The sequence below is a fragment of the Pseudophryne corroboree genome, chromosome 11 (assembly GCF_028390025.1).
Source record: "Pseudophryne corroboree isolate aPseCor3 chromosome 11, aPseCor3.hap2, whole genome shotgun sequence".
Classification (NCBI taxonomy): domain Eukaryota; kingdom Metazoa; phylum Chordata; class Amphibia; order Anura; family Myobatrachidae; genus Pseudophryne; species Pseudophryne corroboree.
This window is the reverse complement of record NC_086454.1, coordinates 97,450,221-97,467,934: the sequence shown is the minus strand read 5'-3', so window position 1 is coordinate 97,467,934 and position 17,714 is coordinate 97,450,221. Positions and strand designations below refer to the sequence as shown.

At 46.5% G+C, this 17,714-nt stretch overlaps 1 protein-coding gene across 7 annotated transcripts in view; it reads right to left on the bottom strand.

Annotated features, from left to right (window-relative positions):
* Nucleotides 1–2,129: 2,129 nt before the first annotated feature.
* Nucleotides 2,130–17,714, bottom strand: part of PACSIN3 (protein kinase C and casein kinase substrate in neurons 3) — a 183,055-nt gene continuing 167,470 nt past the window's right edge. For 5 of the 7 annotated variants that reach the window (XM_063944642.1, XM_063944641.1, XM_063944644.1 and 2 more), the window contains 3 exons: nt 17,232–17,294; nt 16,560–16,717; nt 2,130–2,513 (listed from right to left, as the gene is read on the bottom strand). In XM_063944642.1, the coding sequence (XP_063800712.1) occupies nt 2,398–2,513; nt 16,560–16,717; nt 17,232–17,294 (337 nt within the window). In that variant the 3' untranslated portion in view covers nt 2,130–2,397. The remainder of the gene's footprint in view (nt 2,514–16,559; nt 16,718–17,231; nt 17,295–17,714) is intronic. The other 2 variants (XM_063944647.1, XM_063944646.1) reach the window with 2 other exon arrangements.

Sequence of the window (17,714 nt, the reverse complement as noted above, 5' to 3'; positions counted from 1 at the left end):
GTCGTGTGTGCCTGACAGGAAGAAAACTGGAGCCTCCCGCTGTAGTTACCCGGCAACCAGGGCGCGGGAGTGTACAGCGCCGCTAGGGAGAGATGGAGCTGCAGCAGTGAATGTCTCCTGACATCTACTCACTGCTGCAGCCCTTGAAGTCTTCACTTTTCTTCATAAAAAGCTCTTCTTAGGACTGCCTGGAGCAGCCCCTCTGATACGTGCCTGCTATCTGCGGCACCAACTACAAAACGGAGCTCCTGTGCAGGGAGGCGGGGTTATAGAGGAGGCGGCGCTATGCATCTTGGGAACAGTCAAAGCTTTTGAGCCTGTTGGTGCCTCAGATCAAGATCCTACTCTACACCCCAATGTATATCCTTGTGGAGCCCGGTGTACCCCGCAGCAGAAATATCACTAGTTGTTTGAATGGACAACCTCAAATTCTCCTATCATGAGGCTATTACTTAACATTTCATTGTTTTCCCCCGAATACACTTCCAGCCAGCAATCCACTAACCCCCCCCCCCCCTTCCCACCTAACTTCCTCCCTCCCTCATTCCATGTATCCCCCATATTTTTGCTTAGCCAAGCGGTTTATTTGTATATTCCTTATATTAAGGATTATACTCCCTTGCAAATTTGGTCTCCAAAGCAATTATATTATTGGATACTTTTCTCACTCTATTATCTACCCGACTGTTATTACAGGTTGAGTATCCCATAACCAAATATTCAGAAATACGGAATATTCCAAAATACAGATTTTTTGAGTGAGATAGTGAAACCTTTGTTTTCTGATGGTTCAGTGTACACAAACTTTGTTTAATACACAAAGTTATTAAAAATATTGTATTAAATGACCTTCAGGCTGTGTGTATAAGGTGTATATGAAACAAATGAATTGTGTGAATGTACACTCACTTTGTCTAATGCACAAAGTTATTAAAAATATTGGCTAAAATGACCTTCAGGCTGTGTGTATAAGCTGTATATGAATCAAATGCATTCTATGCTTAGGCTTGGGTCCCATCACCATGATCTCTCATTATAATATGCAATTATTCCAAAATACGGAAATATCCGATATCCAAAATACTTCTGGTCCCAAGCATTTTGGATAAGGGATACTCAACCTGTACTTACTGAAAATTTCAATAACAAATATAAAATTAAAAATACGCTCCTCAATCAGGCGTATGTTCAACTCTACTTAAATCCCTATGGGCTATCCTTATTATACTAAACCGGAGCAAATAATTATTTTAGGTTAAGACACATCTGTACCAAAACTTCATTACCTGTAGATCAAAAGCTCCAGAGACACGTGAGAAAATAAAAACAAATGTGGTTTTATTATTATTTAAATACAAAATACATCTTTCACAATAAGGTCACTTGCATGATGAGATGGCACAAAATTCAACCCCCTACTCGTGTACTTGTCCCAAGTGCTTTACAAGTCTCATGCTGAACTCGCTGGCTTCCCCCAATGCCGAAGGTCTTCAAAAGGTCAAATATTCCAGCACGGTTTGAGCAGGTGACCAAGGGGCATCTTCTCTAAGCGCATTATCTTCAATAAACCCTCAAACCTTGAAATTACAAAACAAACATCCCAAACCTTGCCCAGCAGAACATCTTATAAAACATACACTATTAGGGAACTCTGCGAGCACCCTGATGCAAGGTTTGGAGACACACCGCTTGGCGACTTGAAACCAATTCCCGTGGACATCAAGGCGTTCATATACTGTCAAAGAAAAAAACACCTTCATCCACTATAAGAGGGCGATAGGTGTTTATTGTGTGCAAATGTGGGCAGTAAGCATCCAATAAATTTGTCATCTTGTTCACATCATCTAGCTGCAAACTGTAACTTGACAGTCACATCAACTCCATCAAGTCCCTAGCTTGTGGGACAGGAGGTCCAGACGGACAGAGAGAGGCCTTAATTATTTTGTGTGTAACACAGAACATATATGTGATAATTACATTGTCCATAAAATCTTTGAACAATTATCATAGGGGGACGACCATAACGTTTGTGTATTGAGGAAGCACTAATTTTGGTGTATTTAATTTCACGCTCTTTATATTATTTCGGGTGTTTTAAAAAAATCTTTTTGTACCCCCCCCCCCCCCCCAAAAAAAAAAAAAAAAAAAAAAACATTCGTATTCACACCCTTTGTTCGCTTAAACCTCATTGTGCTGCAGACCGCAGCCAGGCATAATATTTTCTGGGTCATTTTTGTATAGAAAAGAAAACATTTTTTTTAACTGCATGTCTAAAATATGTAAAAGCAGCAATGGATGCACAAGGAGGATCCAACGTTCATAAATTGCCCCCGTCCTGATGAAGAACTAGGACACACAAGCACACAGCCTGGAAGAAGCGCAAGGCTTGGTCGGCTCTCAGGACACAACATCCTCCACGTAGTTCGCTGGATAAAGTCCAGTTTTCCCAGAGAGGAGACTTCCCCTGCACCAGCCCTGTTCATCTTCTGCTCCAAGTCTTATGAGCTCTTCTCCTGATGGGCAAAATAGTAAGATGCAATGGGACAAAAGCAGAAAATAACCACAAGGCATTACATCATTTGATGACATTAAAGAACTAAACCCAGTAAAACGCCTCTGATATCATGCAGTGGAAGTCAATACGCACACTTACCTTTGAAAAGTCAACAGAATTTGACCAATAAATGCTGCCATATTTAAGAAAAAGTCCATACCATAGTGAAAGTAATTTAGACAAACTAATTGGTAGGATTGAATGTACACATCAGCAAAATCCGGGACTGGTGTGTATCAAAAACTAAGCAATTTTTTAAATGGGGGAATAAAAGCCTCTTACATGGACATTTATAATGTTGTAACCTTTGGGTTTACTTCAACGTTAAACTGGATTTTAAATACAAAAAATAAAACCACACAAAAAAAAAATAGCTCATATCTACTTTACAATGTACCCAGCACGTACAGCAACAATTTGATAGGTTAAACTCATTTCAGATAAAGCAACCTGTCAAACATGTAGGAACTACACACATCACTGAGGCGATGTGTGTCTTATGCCTCAGGGGGAGATCTGTCAAATATAGACAGACGACAAGTAGAAGAGTTGCCTATAGCAACCAGCTATCATTTTATAGAATGTAATTGATAAGATACCTAGACTCTGATTGGTATCAACTTCCCCACTTGTCCTCGAGTAACTGCCACTTTCAAGTAGATTGATAGGATTATGAATTGTTCAGCCCACAAAATTGCCCTTTCAATGGTATGTCGGGTACTAGAACAAAATGTGTGTGTTTTGCAACTAAATAATAAATCACTTACCTTTAATTTTACCCAGGTAGGGATATACCGTATGCTACAAAGTCATTTAATAATCCAGAATAACAAAATGTAAAAAGGTGCACTGTAGTATATGAGATTACACACCTCACAGAGATTAATCTGATAGTTCTGAGGGTTTGCTCACGGGGAACCTTAGAACACTACTGAGTCTCCAGAATATGAATAATTCAGCTGCCCTGGTTACGTCTGAAGGAGTTACATTAAGGTCACTATATGAGACAGTGAAATACTCAAAAATCCCATTACTCTTACTAACAAATGTTATTTTGTTTCGTTATTCATTAAATTTAAAGATTTGTTTTAGATTCTTATCTCAAGTTACTTTTAAGTTTTTTTTTCTTATACATATCTTTAAGTCTACTTTCTGCAGCCATAATGTCAGACGACCAAAATTCCTGACAATGCATCCCATCGATTCGCTAGTTGTGACATCACTACAGCCCAATTTCTACAACAGTGAGCAGGCAAGAGGTGCATTTTGGTACATCTAACACGTTGAATTAACCATCTATGAACAAGAATGGATATCCTTAAAACCTGGATGGTCCGATGTCACAGTCAACTGACTTGCCAGAGAAAAATTAATAACACAGCCAATGGGTAGTCCTCTCTAAGTAATTTACAGTGCCCTCCACTCAGACTGCAGATGCCGCACTTTGTATGAAGGTCTAGAAAATGTATAAACTGCCAACATGCCACCATCCTAATTTGTTAACGAGCCACAGAGCTTGGTAAGCCAGGGCTGGCATCCGCTAGATGAGAGAACCTACAAAAAGCAGCTTGCTATCTGTCCATTCACTTAAACAATCTCCAAAGATGGGGACAGCTTCTCAGTTCTGGCACCCTGTTTGTGTGTCCACCCTATACTCTAAGCTGCCCAACCCAAGCATTAAAAATACACTATTCACTTTTGGTCTTCCTAGTACAGTGACAGTAGTCCAAGCTGGGCAAAACTCTCTATGGGGCTGATTAACAACCTGAGAAGGGGCATTTTTATTAAATTACAGCTCATAGCTGAAACACAGTAGATCTGAGCCCCCAGTGCTGTTGGAATAACACCATGAGCTGAACCCATTCATCCGCCTTAATTGTGACAACTGAAAAGCAGTTTTACCTTGATATAAAAAGAATCATGTTGAGGTGGGGCAGGACTGTCCCGAAGACAGCAACACTGCTGTACCACGTAACCAGTTAGATACACTCTAAAAGAGTATCTAACCAACAATTTAAAGAATTAGGTTTATCTGACAAATAATAAGAATTTACTTACCGATAATTCTATTTCTCATAGTCCGTAGTGGATGCTGGGGACTCCGTCAGGACCATGGGGAATAGCGGCTCCGCAGGAGACAGGGCACAAAAAGTAAGCTTTTAGGATCACATGGTGTGTACTGGCTCCTCCCCCTATGACCCTCCTCCAAGCCTCAGTTAGGTACTGTGCCCGGACGAGCGTACACAATAAGGAAGGATCTTGAATCCCGGGTAAGACTCATACCAGCCACACCAATCACACCGTACAACTTGTGATTTGAACCCAGTTAACAGTATGATAACAATGAAAAAGCCTCTGAAAAGATGGCTCACAACAATAACCCGATTTTTGTAACAATAACTATGTACAAGTATTGCAGACAATCCGCACTTGGGATGGGCGCCCAGCATCCACTACGGACTATGAGAAATAGAATTATCGGTAAGTAAATTCTTATTTTCTCTAACGTCCTAGTGGATGCTGGGGACTCCGTCAGGACCATGGGGATTATACCAAAGCTCCCAAACGGGCGGGAGAGTGCGGATGACTCTGCAGCACCGAATGAGAGAACTCCAGGTCCTCCTTAGCCAGAGTATCAAATTTGTAAAATTTTACAAACGTGTTCTCCCCTGACCACGTAGCTGCTCGGCAAAGTTGTAATGCCGAGACCCCTCGGGCAGCCGCCCAAGATGAGCCCACCTTCCTTGTGGAGTGGGCATTTACAGATTTAGGCTGTGGCAGGCCTGCCACAGAATGTGCAAGTTGGATTGTGCTACAGATCCAACGAGCAATCGTCTGCTTAGACGCAGGAGCACCCATCTTGTTGGGTGCATACAGGATAAACAGCGAGTCAGATTTTCTGACTCCAGCCGTCCTTGAAATATATATTTTCAATGCTCTGACAACGTCCAGCAACTTGGAGTCCTCCAAGTCGCTAGTAGCCGCAGGCACCACAATAGGCTGGTTCAAGTGAAAAGCCGAAACCACCTTAGGCAGAAACTGAGGACGCGTCCGCAGTTCTGCCCTGTCCGAATGGAAAATCAGATATGGGCTTTTGTACGATAAAGCCGCCAACTCTGATACTCTCCTGGCTGAAGCCAGGGCCAGTAGCATGGTTACTTTCCATGTAAGATACTTCAAATCTACCGATTTGAGCGGCTCAAACCAATGGGATTTGAGAAAATCCAAAACTACGTTGAGATCCCACGGTGCCACTGGAGGCACAATCGGGGGCTGTATATGTAGTACACCTTTGACAAAGGTTTGTACTTCAGGCACTGAAGCCAATTCTTTCTGGAAGAAAATCGATAAGGCCGAAATTTGAACCTTAATAGACCCCAATTTGAGGCCCATAGACAATCCTGCCTGCAGGAAATGTAGGAATCGACCCAATTGAAATTCCTCCGTTGGGGCCTTCTTGGCCTCACACCACGCAACATATTTTCTCCAAATGCGGTGATAATGTTGTGCGGTCACTTCCTTCCTGGCTTTAATCAAGGTAGGAATAACTTCCTCTGGAATGCCCTTTTCTTTTAGAATCCGGCGTTCAACCGCCATGCCGTCAAACGCAGTCGCGGTAAGTCTTGGAACATACAAGGTCCCTGCTGAAGCAGATCCCTTCTTAACGGTAGAGGCCACGGCTCTTCCGTGAGCATCTCTTGAAGTTCCGGGTACCAAGTCCTTCTCGGCCAATCCGGAGCCACGAGTATTGTTCTTACTCCCCGTAGCCGTATAATTCTCAGTACCTTTGGTATGAGAGGCAGAGGAGGAAACACATACACGGACTGGTACACCCACGGTGTTACCAGAGCGTCCACAGCTATTGCCTGAGGGTCTCTTGACCTGGCGCAATATCTGTCCAGTTTCTTGTTGAGGCGGGACGCCATCATGTCCACCTTTGGTTTTTCCCAACGGTTCACAATCATGTGGAAGACTTCTGGATGAAGTCCCCACTCTCCCGGGTGGAGGTCGTGTCTGCTGAGGAAGTCTGCTTCCCAGTTGTCCACTCCCGGAATGAACACTGCTGACAATGCTATGACATGATTTTCCGCCCAGCGAAGAATCCTTGCAGCTTCTGTCATTGCTCTTCTGCTTCTCGTGCCGCCCTGTCTGTTTACGTGGGCGACTGCCGTGATGTTGTCCGACTGGATCAACACCGGCTGACCCTGAAGCAGCGGTTTTGCCAGGCTTAGAGCATTGTAAATCGCTCTTAGCTCCAGTATATTTATGTGAAGAGACGTCTCCAGGTTCGACCACACGCCCTGGAAGTTTCTTCCCTGTGTGACTGCTCCCCAGCCTCGTAGGCTGGCATCCGTAGTCACCAGGACCCAGTCCTGTATGCCGAATCTGCGGCCCTCTAACAGATGGGCACTCTGCAACCACCACAGAAGAGACACCCTTGTTCTTGGTGACAGTGTTATCCGCTGATGCATGTGCAGATGCGATCCGGACCATTTGTCCAGCAGATCCCACTGAAATATTCGTGCGTGGAATCTGCCGAATGGAATTGCTTCGTAAGAAGCCACCATCTTTCCCAGGACTCTTGTGCATTGATGTACTGACACATTTCCTGGTTTTAGGAGGTTCCTGACAAGTTCGGATAACTCCCTTGCTTTCTCCTCCGGGAGAAACACCTTTTTCTGAACAGTGTCCAGAATCATTCCCAGGAACAGCAGACGTGTCGTCGGGGTCAATTGAGATTTTGGAAGATTCAGAATCCACCCGTGTTGTTGAAGCACTACTTGGGTTAGTGCTACTCCGACTTCCAGCTGTTCTCTGGACCTTGCCCTTATCAGGAGATCGTCCAAGTAAGGGATAATTAATACGCCTTTTCTTCGTAGAAGAACCATCATTTCGGCCATTACCTTGGTAAAGACCCGAGGTGCCGTGGACAAACCAAACGGCAGCGTTTGAAACTGATGACGACAGTTTTGTATCACGAACCTGAGATACCCTTGGTGTGAAGGGTAAATTGGGACATGCAGATAAGCATCTTTTATGTCCAGGGACACCATGAAGTCCCCTTCTTCCAGATTCGCTATCACTGCTCTGAGTGACTCCATCTTGAACTTGAATTTCTGTATGTACAGGTTCAAGGATTTCAGATTTAGAATAGGTCTTACCGAACCGTCCGGCTTCGGTACCACAAATAGTGTGGAATAATACCCCTTTCCCTGTTGTAGGAGGGGTACCTTGACTATCACCTGCTGAGAATACAGCTTGTGAATGGCTTCCAATACCGTCGCCCTTTCTGAGGGAGACGTTGGTAAAGCAGACTTTAGGAACCGGCGAGGGGGAGACTTTTCGAATTCCAACTTGTAACCCTGAGATACTACCTGCAGGATCCAAGGGTCCACCTGTGAGCGCGCCCACTGTGTGCTGAAAATCTTTAGTCGACCCCCCACCGCCCCTGAGTCCGCTTGCACAGCCCCAGCGTCATGCTGAGGGCTTTGTAGAAGCCGGGGAGGGCTTCTGTTCGTGGGAAGTAGTTGCTTGCTGCACCCTCTTACCCCTTCCTTTGCCTCTGGGCAAATATGACTTGCCTTTTGCCCGCTTGTTCTTATAGGAACGAAAGGACTGCGGCTGAAAAGACGGTGTCTTTTTCTGTTGGGAGGTGACCTGAGGTAAAAAAGTGGATTTTCCGGCTGTTGCCGTGGCCACCAGATCCGATAGACCGACCCCAAATAATTCCTCTCCTTTATACGGCAATACTTCCATATGCCGTTTGGAATCCGCATCACCTGACCACTGTCGCGTCCATAAACTTCTTCTGGCAGATATGGACATCGCACTTACTCTCGATGCCAGAGTGCAAATATCCCTCTGAGCATCTCGCATATAAAGAAAAGCATCCTTGAATTGCTCTATAGTCAATAAAATACTGTCCCTATCCAGGGTATCAATATTTTCAGTCAAGGAATCCGACCACACCACCCCAGCACTGCACATCCAGGCTGAGGCTATGGCTGGTCGCAGTATAACACCAGTATGTGTGTATATACTCTTCAGGGTAGTTTCCAGCCTCCTATCAGCTGGATCCTTGAGGGCGGCCGTATCAGGAGACGGTAACGCCACTTGTTTTGATAAGCGTGTGAGCGCCTTATCCACCCTAGGGGGTGTTTCCCAGCGCGCCCTAACCTCTGGTGGGAAAGGGTATAATGCCAATAACTTCTTTGAAATTAGCAGTTTTCTATCGGGGTTAACCCACGCTTCATCACACACGTCATTCAATTCCTCTGATTCTGGAAAAGCTACAGGTAGTTTTTTCACACCCCACATAATACCCCCCTTTGAGGTACCTGCAGTATCAGAGATATGCAAAGCCTCCTTCATTGCCGTGATCATATAACGTGTGGCCCTATTGGAAAATACGTTTCTTTCTTCACCGTCGACACTAGATTCATCTGTGTCGGTACCTGTGTCGACTGACTGAGGTAAGGGACGTTTTACAGCCCCTGACGGTGCCTGAGACGCCTGGACAGGTACCAACTGGTTTTCCGGCCGTCTCATGTCGTCAACTGACTTTTGCAGCGTGCTAACATTATCACGTAATTCCATAATTAAAGCCATCCATTCCGGTGTCGACTCCCTAGGGGGTGACATCACCATTACCGGCAATTGCTCCGCCTCCACACCAACATCGTCCTCATACATGTCGACACACACGTACCGACACACAGCAGACACACAGGGAATGCTCTTATCGAAGACAGGACCCCACTAGCCCTTTGGGGAGACAGAGGGAGAGTTTGCCAGCACACACCAAAGCGCTATAAAAATGTATATAAACAACCCTAAAAGGTGTTGTTTCTGTTATATGCGCTTAATATATAAAAATATCGCCAAAATATGCCCCCCTTCTCTGTTTTACCCTGTTTCTGTAGTGCAGTGCAGGGGAGAGTCCTGGGAGCCTTCCTCACAGCGGAGCTGAGCAGGAAAATGGCACTGTGTGCTGAGGAGAATAGGCCCCGCCCCCTAAAACGGCGGGCTCTTCTCCCGGAGTTTGCGATATATGGCAGGGGTTAAATACATCCATATAGCCTCAAGGGCTATATGTGATGTATTTTAGCCATAGAAAAAGGTATTATACATTGCTGCCCAGGGCGCCCCCCCCAGCGCCCTCCACCCTCAGTGACCGCTGGTGTGAAGTGTGCCGACAACAATGGCGCACAGCTGCAGTGCTGTGCGCTACCTTATGAAGACTGAAAGTCTTCTGCCGCCTGTTTCCGGACCTCTGGACCTCTTCAACTTCGGCATCTGCAAGGGGGGTCGGCGGCACGGCTCCGGGACCGGACTCCATGGCTGGGCCTGTGTTCGATCCCTCTGGAGCTAATGGTGTCCAGTAGCCTAAGAAGCCAATCCATCCTGCACGCAGGTGAGTTCACTTCTCTCCCCTAAGTCCCTCGTAGCAGTGAGCCTGTTGCCAGCAGGACTCACTGAAAATAAGAAACCTAAAAAACTTTTTCTAAGCAGCTCTTTATGAGAGCCACCTAGATTGCACCCTGCTCGGACGGGCACAAAAACCTAACTGAGGCTTGGAGGAGGGTCATAGGGGGAGGAGCCAGTACACACCATGTGATCCTAAAAGCTTACTTTTTGTGCCCTGTCTCCTGCGGAGCCGCTATTCCCCATGGTCCTGACGGAGTCCCCAGCATCCACTAGGACGTTAGAGAAAATATATATATATATATATATATATATATATATATATAATTTTTTATCATTTGCTGCCAAGAAATTCTCTGGTTTGTAAGTAAAGCTGCAGAAATAATTTAACATGAAGCGGCAGCTTCAGGATGAGATGTTTCTGAAAAGGGGAAAAAATTAAACAGTCGTACAAAAAGGACAGCAGCTGGTTGCAAGGCGTTACCACACCTTCTGCCCCTGTTACCACTTCATCAGTTTTCAGAAACGTTCCTGTCTCAACCCAGGGACCATACATATTTAAAATAAGAATTTACTTACCGATAATTCTATTTCTCGGAGTCCGTAGTGGATGCTGGGGTTCCTGAAAGGACCATGGGGAATAGCGGCTCCGCAGGAGACAGGGCACAAAAAGTAAAGCTTTACGATCAGGTGGTGTGTACTGGCTCCTCCCCCTATGACCCTCCTCCAAGCCTCAGTTAGGATACTGTGCCCGGACGAGCGTACACAATAAGGAAGGATTTATGAATCCCGGGTAAGACTCATACCAGCCACACCAATCACACCGTACAACCTGTGATCTAAACCCAGTTAACAGTATGATAACAGAGGAGCCTCTGAAAAGATGGCTCCCTACAACAATAACCCGATTTAGGTAACAATAACTATGTACAATTATTGCAGATAATCCGCACTTGGGATGGGCGCCCAGCATCCACTACGGACTCCGAGAAATAGAATTATCGGTAAGTAAATTCTTATTTTCTCTATCGTCCTAGTGGATGCTGGGGTTCCTGAAAGGACCATGGGGATTATACCAAAGCTCCCAAACGGGCGGGAGAGTGCGGATGACTCTGCAGCACCAATGAGAGAACTCCAGGTCCTCCTTAGCCAGGGTATCAAATTTGTAGAATTTTACAAACGTGTTCTCCCCCGACCACGTAGCCGCTCGGCAGAGTTGTAATGCCGAGACCCCTCGGGCAGCCGCCCAAGAAGAACCCACCTTCCTTGTGGAGTGGGCTTTTACCGATTTTGGCTGTGGCAGGCCTGCCACAGAATGTGCAAGCTGAATCGTACTACAAATCCAGCGAGCAATAGTCTGCTTAGACGCAGGAGCGCCCAACTTGTTGGGAGCATATAGTATAAACAGTGAGTCAGATTTCCTGACTCCAGCTGTCCTTGAAATGTATATTTTTAAAGCTCTGACAACGTCCAACAACTTGGAGTCCTCCAAGTCGCTTGTAGCCGCAGGCACTACAATAGGCTGGTTCAGATGAAATGCTGACACCACCTTAGGGAGAAAATGCGGACGAGTCCGCAGTTCTGCCCTGTCCGAATGGAAAATCAGATATGGGCTTTTGTAAGATAAAGCTGCCAGTTCTGACACTCTCCTGGCTGAAGCCAGGGCTAGTAGCATGGTCACTTTCCATGTGAGATATTTCAAATCCTCATTTTTTAGTGATTCAAACCAATGAGATTTGAGAAAGTCCAAAACAACATTGAGATCCCACGGTGCCACTGGAGGCACCACAGGGGGCTGTATATGCAGTACTCCCTTAACAAAGGTCTGGACTTCAGGAACTGAAGCCAATTCTTTCTGGAAGAAAATCGACAGGGCCGAAATTTGAACCTTAATAGATCCCAATTTGAGATCCATAGACAATCCTGATTGCAGGAAATGTAGGAATCGACCCAGTTGAAATTCCTCCGTCGGACCACTCCGATCCTCGCACCACGCAACATATTTTCGCCAAATGCGGTGATAATGTTGCGCGGTTACTTCCTTCCTTGCTTTAATCAAGGTAGGAATGACTTCTTCCGGCATGCCTTTTTCCTTTAGGATCCGGCGTTCAACCGCCATGCCGTCAAACGCAGCCGCGGTAAGTCTTGAAACAGACAGGGACCCTGCTGAAGCAAGTCCCTTCTCAGAGGTAGAGGCCACGGATCCTCCGTGATCATCTCTTGAAGTTCCGGGTACCAAGTCCTTCTTGGCCAATCCGGAACCACTAGTATCGTTCTTACGCCTCTTTGCCGTATAATTCTCAATACTTTTGGTATGAGAGGCAGAGGAGGAAACACATACACCGACTGGTACACCCAAGGCGTTACCAGCGCGTCCACAGCTATTGCCTGCGGGTCTCTTGACCTGGCGCAATACCTGTCCAGTTTTTTGTTGAGGCGAGACGCCATCATGTCCACCATTGGTCTTTCCCAACGGGTTACAAGCATGTGGAAAACTTCTGGATGAAGTCCCCACTCTCCCGGGTGAAGGTCGTGTCTGCTGAGGAAGTCTGCTTCCCAGTTGTCCACTCCCGGGATGAACACTGCTGACAGTGCTATCACATGATTCTCTGCCCAGCGAAGAATCCTTGCAGCTTCTGCCATTGCACTCCTGCTTCTTGTGCCGCCCTGTCTGTTTACATGGGCGACTGCCGTGATGTTGTCCGACTGGATCAACACCGGTTTTCCTTGAAGCAGAGGTTCTGCCTGGCTTAGAGCATTGTAGATTGCTCTTAGTTCCAGAATGTTTATGTGAAGAGACGTTTCCAGGCTCGACCACACGCCCTGGAAGTTTCTTCCTTGTGTGACTGCTCCCCAGCCTCTCAGGCTGGCGTCCGTGGTCACCAGGATCCAATCCTGTATGCCGAATCTGCGGCCCTCCAATAGATGAGCACTCTGCAACCACCACAGAAGAGATACCCTTGTCCTTGGAGACAGGGTTATCCGCTGGTGCATCTGAAGATGCGACCCTGACCATTTGTCCAGCAGATCCCTCTGGAAAATTCTTGCGTGGAATCTGCCGAATGGAATTGCTTCGTAAGAAGCCACCATTTTTCCCAGGACTCTTGTGCATTGATGTACAGACACCTTTCCTGGTTTTAGGAGGTTCCTGACAAGTTCGGATAACTCCTTGGCTTTTTCCTCCGGGAGAAAAACCTTTTTCTGAACCGTGTCCAGAATCATCCCTAGGAACAGCAGACGTGTTGTCGGAATTAACTGGGATTTTGGAATATTCAGAATCCACCCGTGCTGCTTTAGCACTTCTTGAGACAGTGCTAATCCCATCTCTAGCTGTTCTCTGGACCTTGCCCTTATTAGGAGATCGTCCAAGTATGGGATAATTAATACGCCTTTTCTTCGAAGAAGAATCATCATCTCGGCCATTACCTTGGTAAAGACCCGAGGTGCCGTGGACAATCCAAACGGCAGCGTCTGAAACTGATAGTGACAGTTCTGTACGACGAACCTGAGGTACCCCTGGTGTGAGGGGTAAATTGGAACGTGGAGATACGCATCCTTGATGTCCAAGGATACCATAAAGTCCCCTTCTTCCAGGTTCGCTATCACTGCTCTGAGTGACTCCATCTTGAACTTGAACTTTTTTATGTACAGGTTCAAGGATTTCAGATTTAGAATAGGTCTTACCGAGCCATCCGGCTTCGGTACCACAAATAGAGTGGAATAATACCCCTTTCCTTGTTGTAAAAGAGGTACCTTGACAATCACCTGCTGAGAGTACAGCTTGTGAATGGCTTCCAAGACCGTCACCCTGTCGGAGGGGGACGTTGGTAAAGCAGACTTCAGGAAACGGCGAGGTGGATCCGTCTCTAGTTCCAACCTGTACCCCTGAGATATTATCTGCAGGATCCAGGGATCTACCTGCGAGTGAGCCCACTGCGCGCTGAAATTCTTGAGACGACCGCCCACCGCCCCCGAGTCCGCTTGAGAAGCCCCAGCGTCATGCTGAGGCTTTTGTAGAAGCGGGGGAGGGCTTCTGTTCCTGGGAAGGAGCTGCCTGTTGCAGTCTCTTCCCCCTTCCTCTGCCTCGTGGCAGATATGAATATCCCTTTGCTCTCTTGTTTTTAAAGGAACGAAAGGGCTGCGGTTGAAAAGTCGGTGTCTTTTTCTGTTGGGGAGTGACTTGAGGTAAAAAGGTGGATTTCCCGGCTGTAGCCGTGGCCACCAAATCCGATAGACCAACACCAAATAACTCCTCCCCTTTATACGGCAAAACTTCCATATGCCGTTTTGAGTCCGCATCACCTGACCACTGTCGCGTCCATAAACTTCTTCTGGCCGAAATGGACATAGCACTTACCCGTGATGCCAGTGTGCAAATATCCCTCTGTGCATCACGCATATAAAGAAATGCATCCTTTATTTGCTCTAAAGACAGTAAAACATTGTCCCTATCCAGGGTATCAATATTTTCAATCAGGGACTCTGACCAAGCTACCCCAGCACTGCACATCCAGGCTGTCGCTATAGCTGGTCGTAGTATAACACCTGTATGTGTGTATATACTTTTTTGGATATTTTCCATCCTCCTATCTGCTGGATCTTTAAGTGCGGCCGTCTCAGGAGAGGGTAACGCCACTTGTTTTGATAAGCGTGTGAGCGCCTTGTCCACCCTAGGAGGTGTTTCCCAGCGCGCCCTAACCTCTGGCGGGAAAGGGTATAAAGCCAATAACTTCTTTGAAATTAGCAGTTTTTTATCGGGGGCAACCCACGCTTCATCACACACCTCATTTAATTCATCTGATTCAGGAAAAACTATAGGTAGTTTTTTCACACCCCACATAATACCCTGTTTTGTGGTACCTGTAGTATCAGCAATATGTAACGCCTCCTTCATTGCCAAAATCATATAACGTGTGGCCCTACTGGAAAATACGGTTGATTCGTCACCGTCGCCACTGGAATCAGTGCCTGTGTCTGGGTCCGTGTCGACCGACTGAGGTAACGGGCGTTTTACAGCCCCTGACGGTGTTTGAGGCGCCTGGACAGGTGCTAATTGATTGTCCGGCCGTCTCATGTCATCAAACGACTGCTTTAGCGTGTTGACACTATCCCGTAATTCCATAAATAAAGCCATCCATTCTGGTGTCGACTCCCTAGGGGGTGACATCCCCATATTTGGCAATTGCTCCGCCTCCACACCAATATCGTCCTCATACATGTCGACACACACGTACCGACACACAGCAGACACACAGGGAATGCTCTTAAAGAAGACAGGACCCCACTAGCCCTTTGGGGAGACAGAGGGAGAGTTTGCCAGCACACACCAAAAGCGCTATATATGACAGGGATAGCCTTATAATAAGTGCTCCCTGTATAGCTGCTTTAATATATATATTTTTGCCACAATTTTGCCCCCCCTCTCTTGTTTTACCCTGTTTCTGTAGTGCAGTGCAGGGGAGAGCCTGGGAGCCTTCCTGACCAGCGGAGCTGTGTGAGGAAAATGGCGCAGTGTGCTGAGGAGATAGGCCCCGCCCCTTTTTCGGCGGGCTCGTCTCCCGCTCTTTAACGGATTCTGGCAGGGGTTAAATATCTCCATATAGCCCCCGGAGGCTATATGTGAGGTATTTTTTGCCAAAAAATAGGTTTACATTGCCTCCCAGGGCGCCCCCCTCCCAGCGCCCTGCACCCTCAGTGACTGCCGTGTGAAGTGTGCTGAGAGGAAATGGCGCACAGCTGCAGTGCTGTGCGCTACCTTAAGAAGACTGAGGAGTCTTCTGCCGCCGATTCTGGACCTTCTTCTCGTTTCAGCATCTGCAAGGGGGCCGGCGGCGAGGCTCCGGTGACCATCCAGGCTGTACCTGTGATCGTCCCTCTGGAGCTAATGTCCAGTAGCCAAAGAAGCCAATCCATCCTGCACGCAGGTGAGTTCACTTCTTCTCCCCTAAGTCCCTCGTTGCAGTGATCCTGTTGCCAGCAGGACTCACTGTAAAATAAAAAACCTAAGCTAAACTTTTCTAAGCAGCTCTTTAGGAGAGCCACCTAGATTGCACCCTTCTCGGCCGGGCACAAAAATCTAACTGGAGGAGGGTCATAGGGGGAGGAGCCAGTACACACCACCTGATCGTAAAGCTTTACTTTTTGTGCCCTGTCTCCTGCGGAGCCGCTATTCCCCATGGTCCTTTCAGGAACCCCAGCATCCACTAGGACGATAGAGAAAACAGATTTTGGCGATGGTTCCGCTGCACTGGGACACAAATGGCTGGAAGAATACTGGATGCCCAGTTTCTCATTCAGCCTGCCACTTTGTGTGTGATTCACCAAAGCATGACCTTCGTCAGTCTCATGCTGGAATTAGTGTAGTGTTAATGGTGGGTGAGTAAAGGAATGGATGGCTGGATAGGAAGGTAGCAAGGTGCGTGCATCATACACACATGCCAGCCTGCGTGCTCTGCTCTTTTGCAAGATTCATGCACTAGGCCTGACGAGGGATGAAGGATGGAGGGTATATGGGGATGGGGAAACGTGCCTGTGGATAGGAGAATGGAAAGTTGGTTAAGGGAAGGTTAGTGATTTGTACCTGCCGAAAAGCTCAGCTCGTCAGCTTCCTGTCCACAGTAATCATACAGTGCTCGCACACGCACGCCCTCTACCTGTGACACCTCCCGACCATTACTGTCCAGTGACTTTTTAGGACTTTCATCTTCTGACCACTCTGATGTGTCATCTTTCCCAGGACTGCAAGAACAAGATAGGATTATTACACTTAAACCTCAATATTTAAAGATATACCAAAACACCAGTATACACACCCAGAATGTATGAACCGCTCTTCCGGACACCACTATAGTTACCCCAAAGTGCACCTTTGTACTTACAGATATAGATAAGAGAACTTACTTGTCTAATAGAAGAGGAAAAACCATATACAGGACAGACTTGCATAAGCGGATATAGGTTCTAAGGCTAAAGGTTCTTTTGACCACAATCTAGGTTCTGGTGAACCTATAACCACCAACACACACCCGAATTTAGATTTGCAAGAGTAAAGGAGTGATAGACATGCCGTCTATTAGAGAAAGCTCATATTAGCACAATTCCTTCCTCCAACTGGAAATAATGTGTCTCTAGAGGCCCATCACCATAAACTAAAAGACAGTCAAAGAAAATGGGGAGAGGACAGGAGGAGCTTAGTTAGTTAGACCAGGCACCATCATCTGTGAAGGAGCTTAAAGGTGGGAGCTGTACTGACTCTGAACGCCTGTTATCCGTCAGAGTGGCATAGAAATCCTGGTCTTCATCACCGTAGGAAAACCTGGGAGGATGTCAAACAGATTGTGAACGGACACGCAGCCTTTCTGCCTCCAAGTTTCTGCTCGGAACATGTTAAACTCAGACGCCCCATAAGCCTATTCTTGTACAACGTTTAATAGGTTTCGTACCCTTCTGGATACATTGCATTTACTGGTATGTGTATGCCTTTAAGCACATATTACAGCGCTTTGCTGCACTAGTGTTTTTCAGACGTGTGTTTAGATCAGGCTTTTTTTTTTTATTGCCCCTGAGCATAAACCGAAAAGCTGCTGTACAACTGCAGAGATCGCAGCAGAGCCCCAAAGCATAAAATGGAAATGGTATGCACACATCACTTTGTAAATACAGAGTTCGCTTGAATCTTAGTAACCTGACATGTGACCCGAGGTACAAAACTGCTGTAGTGCGATCACTTCAAAAG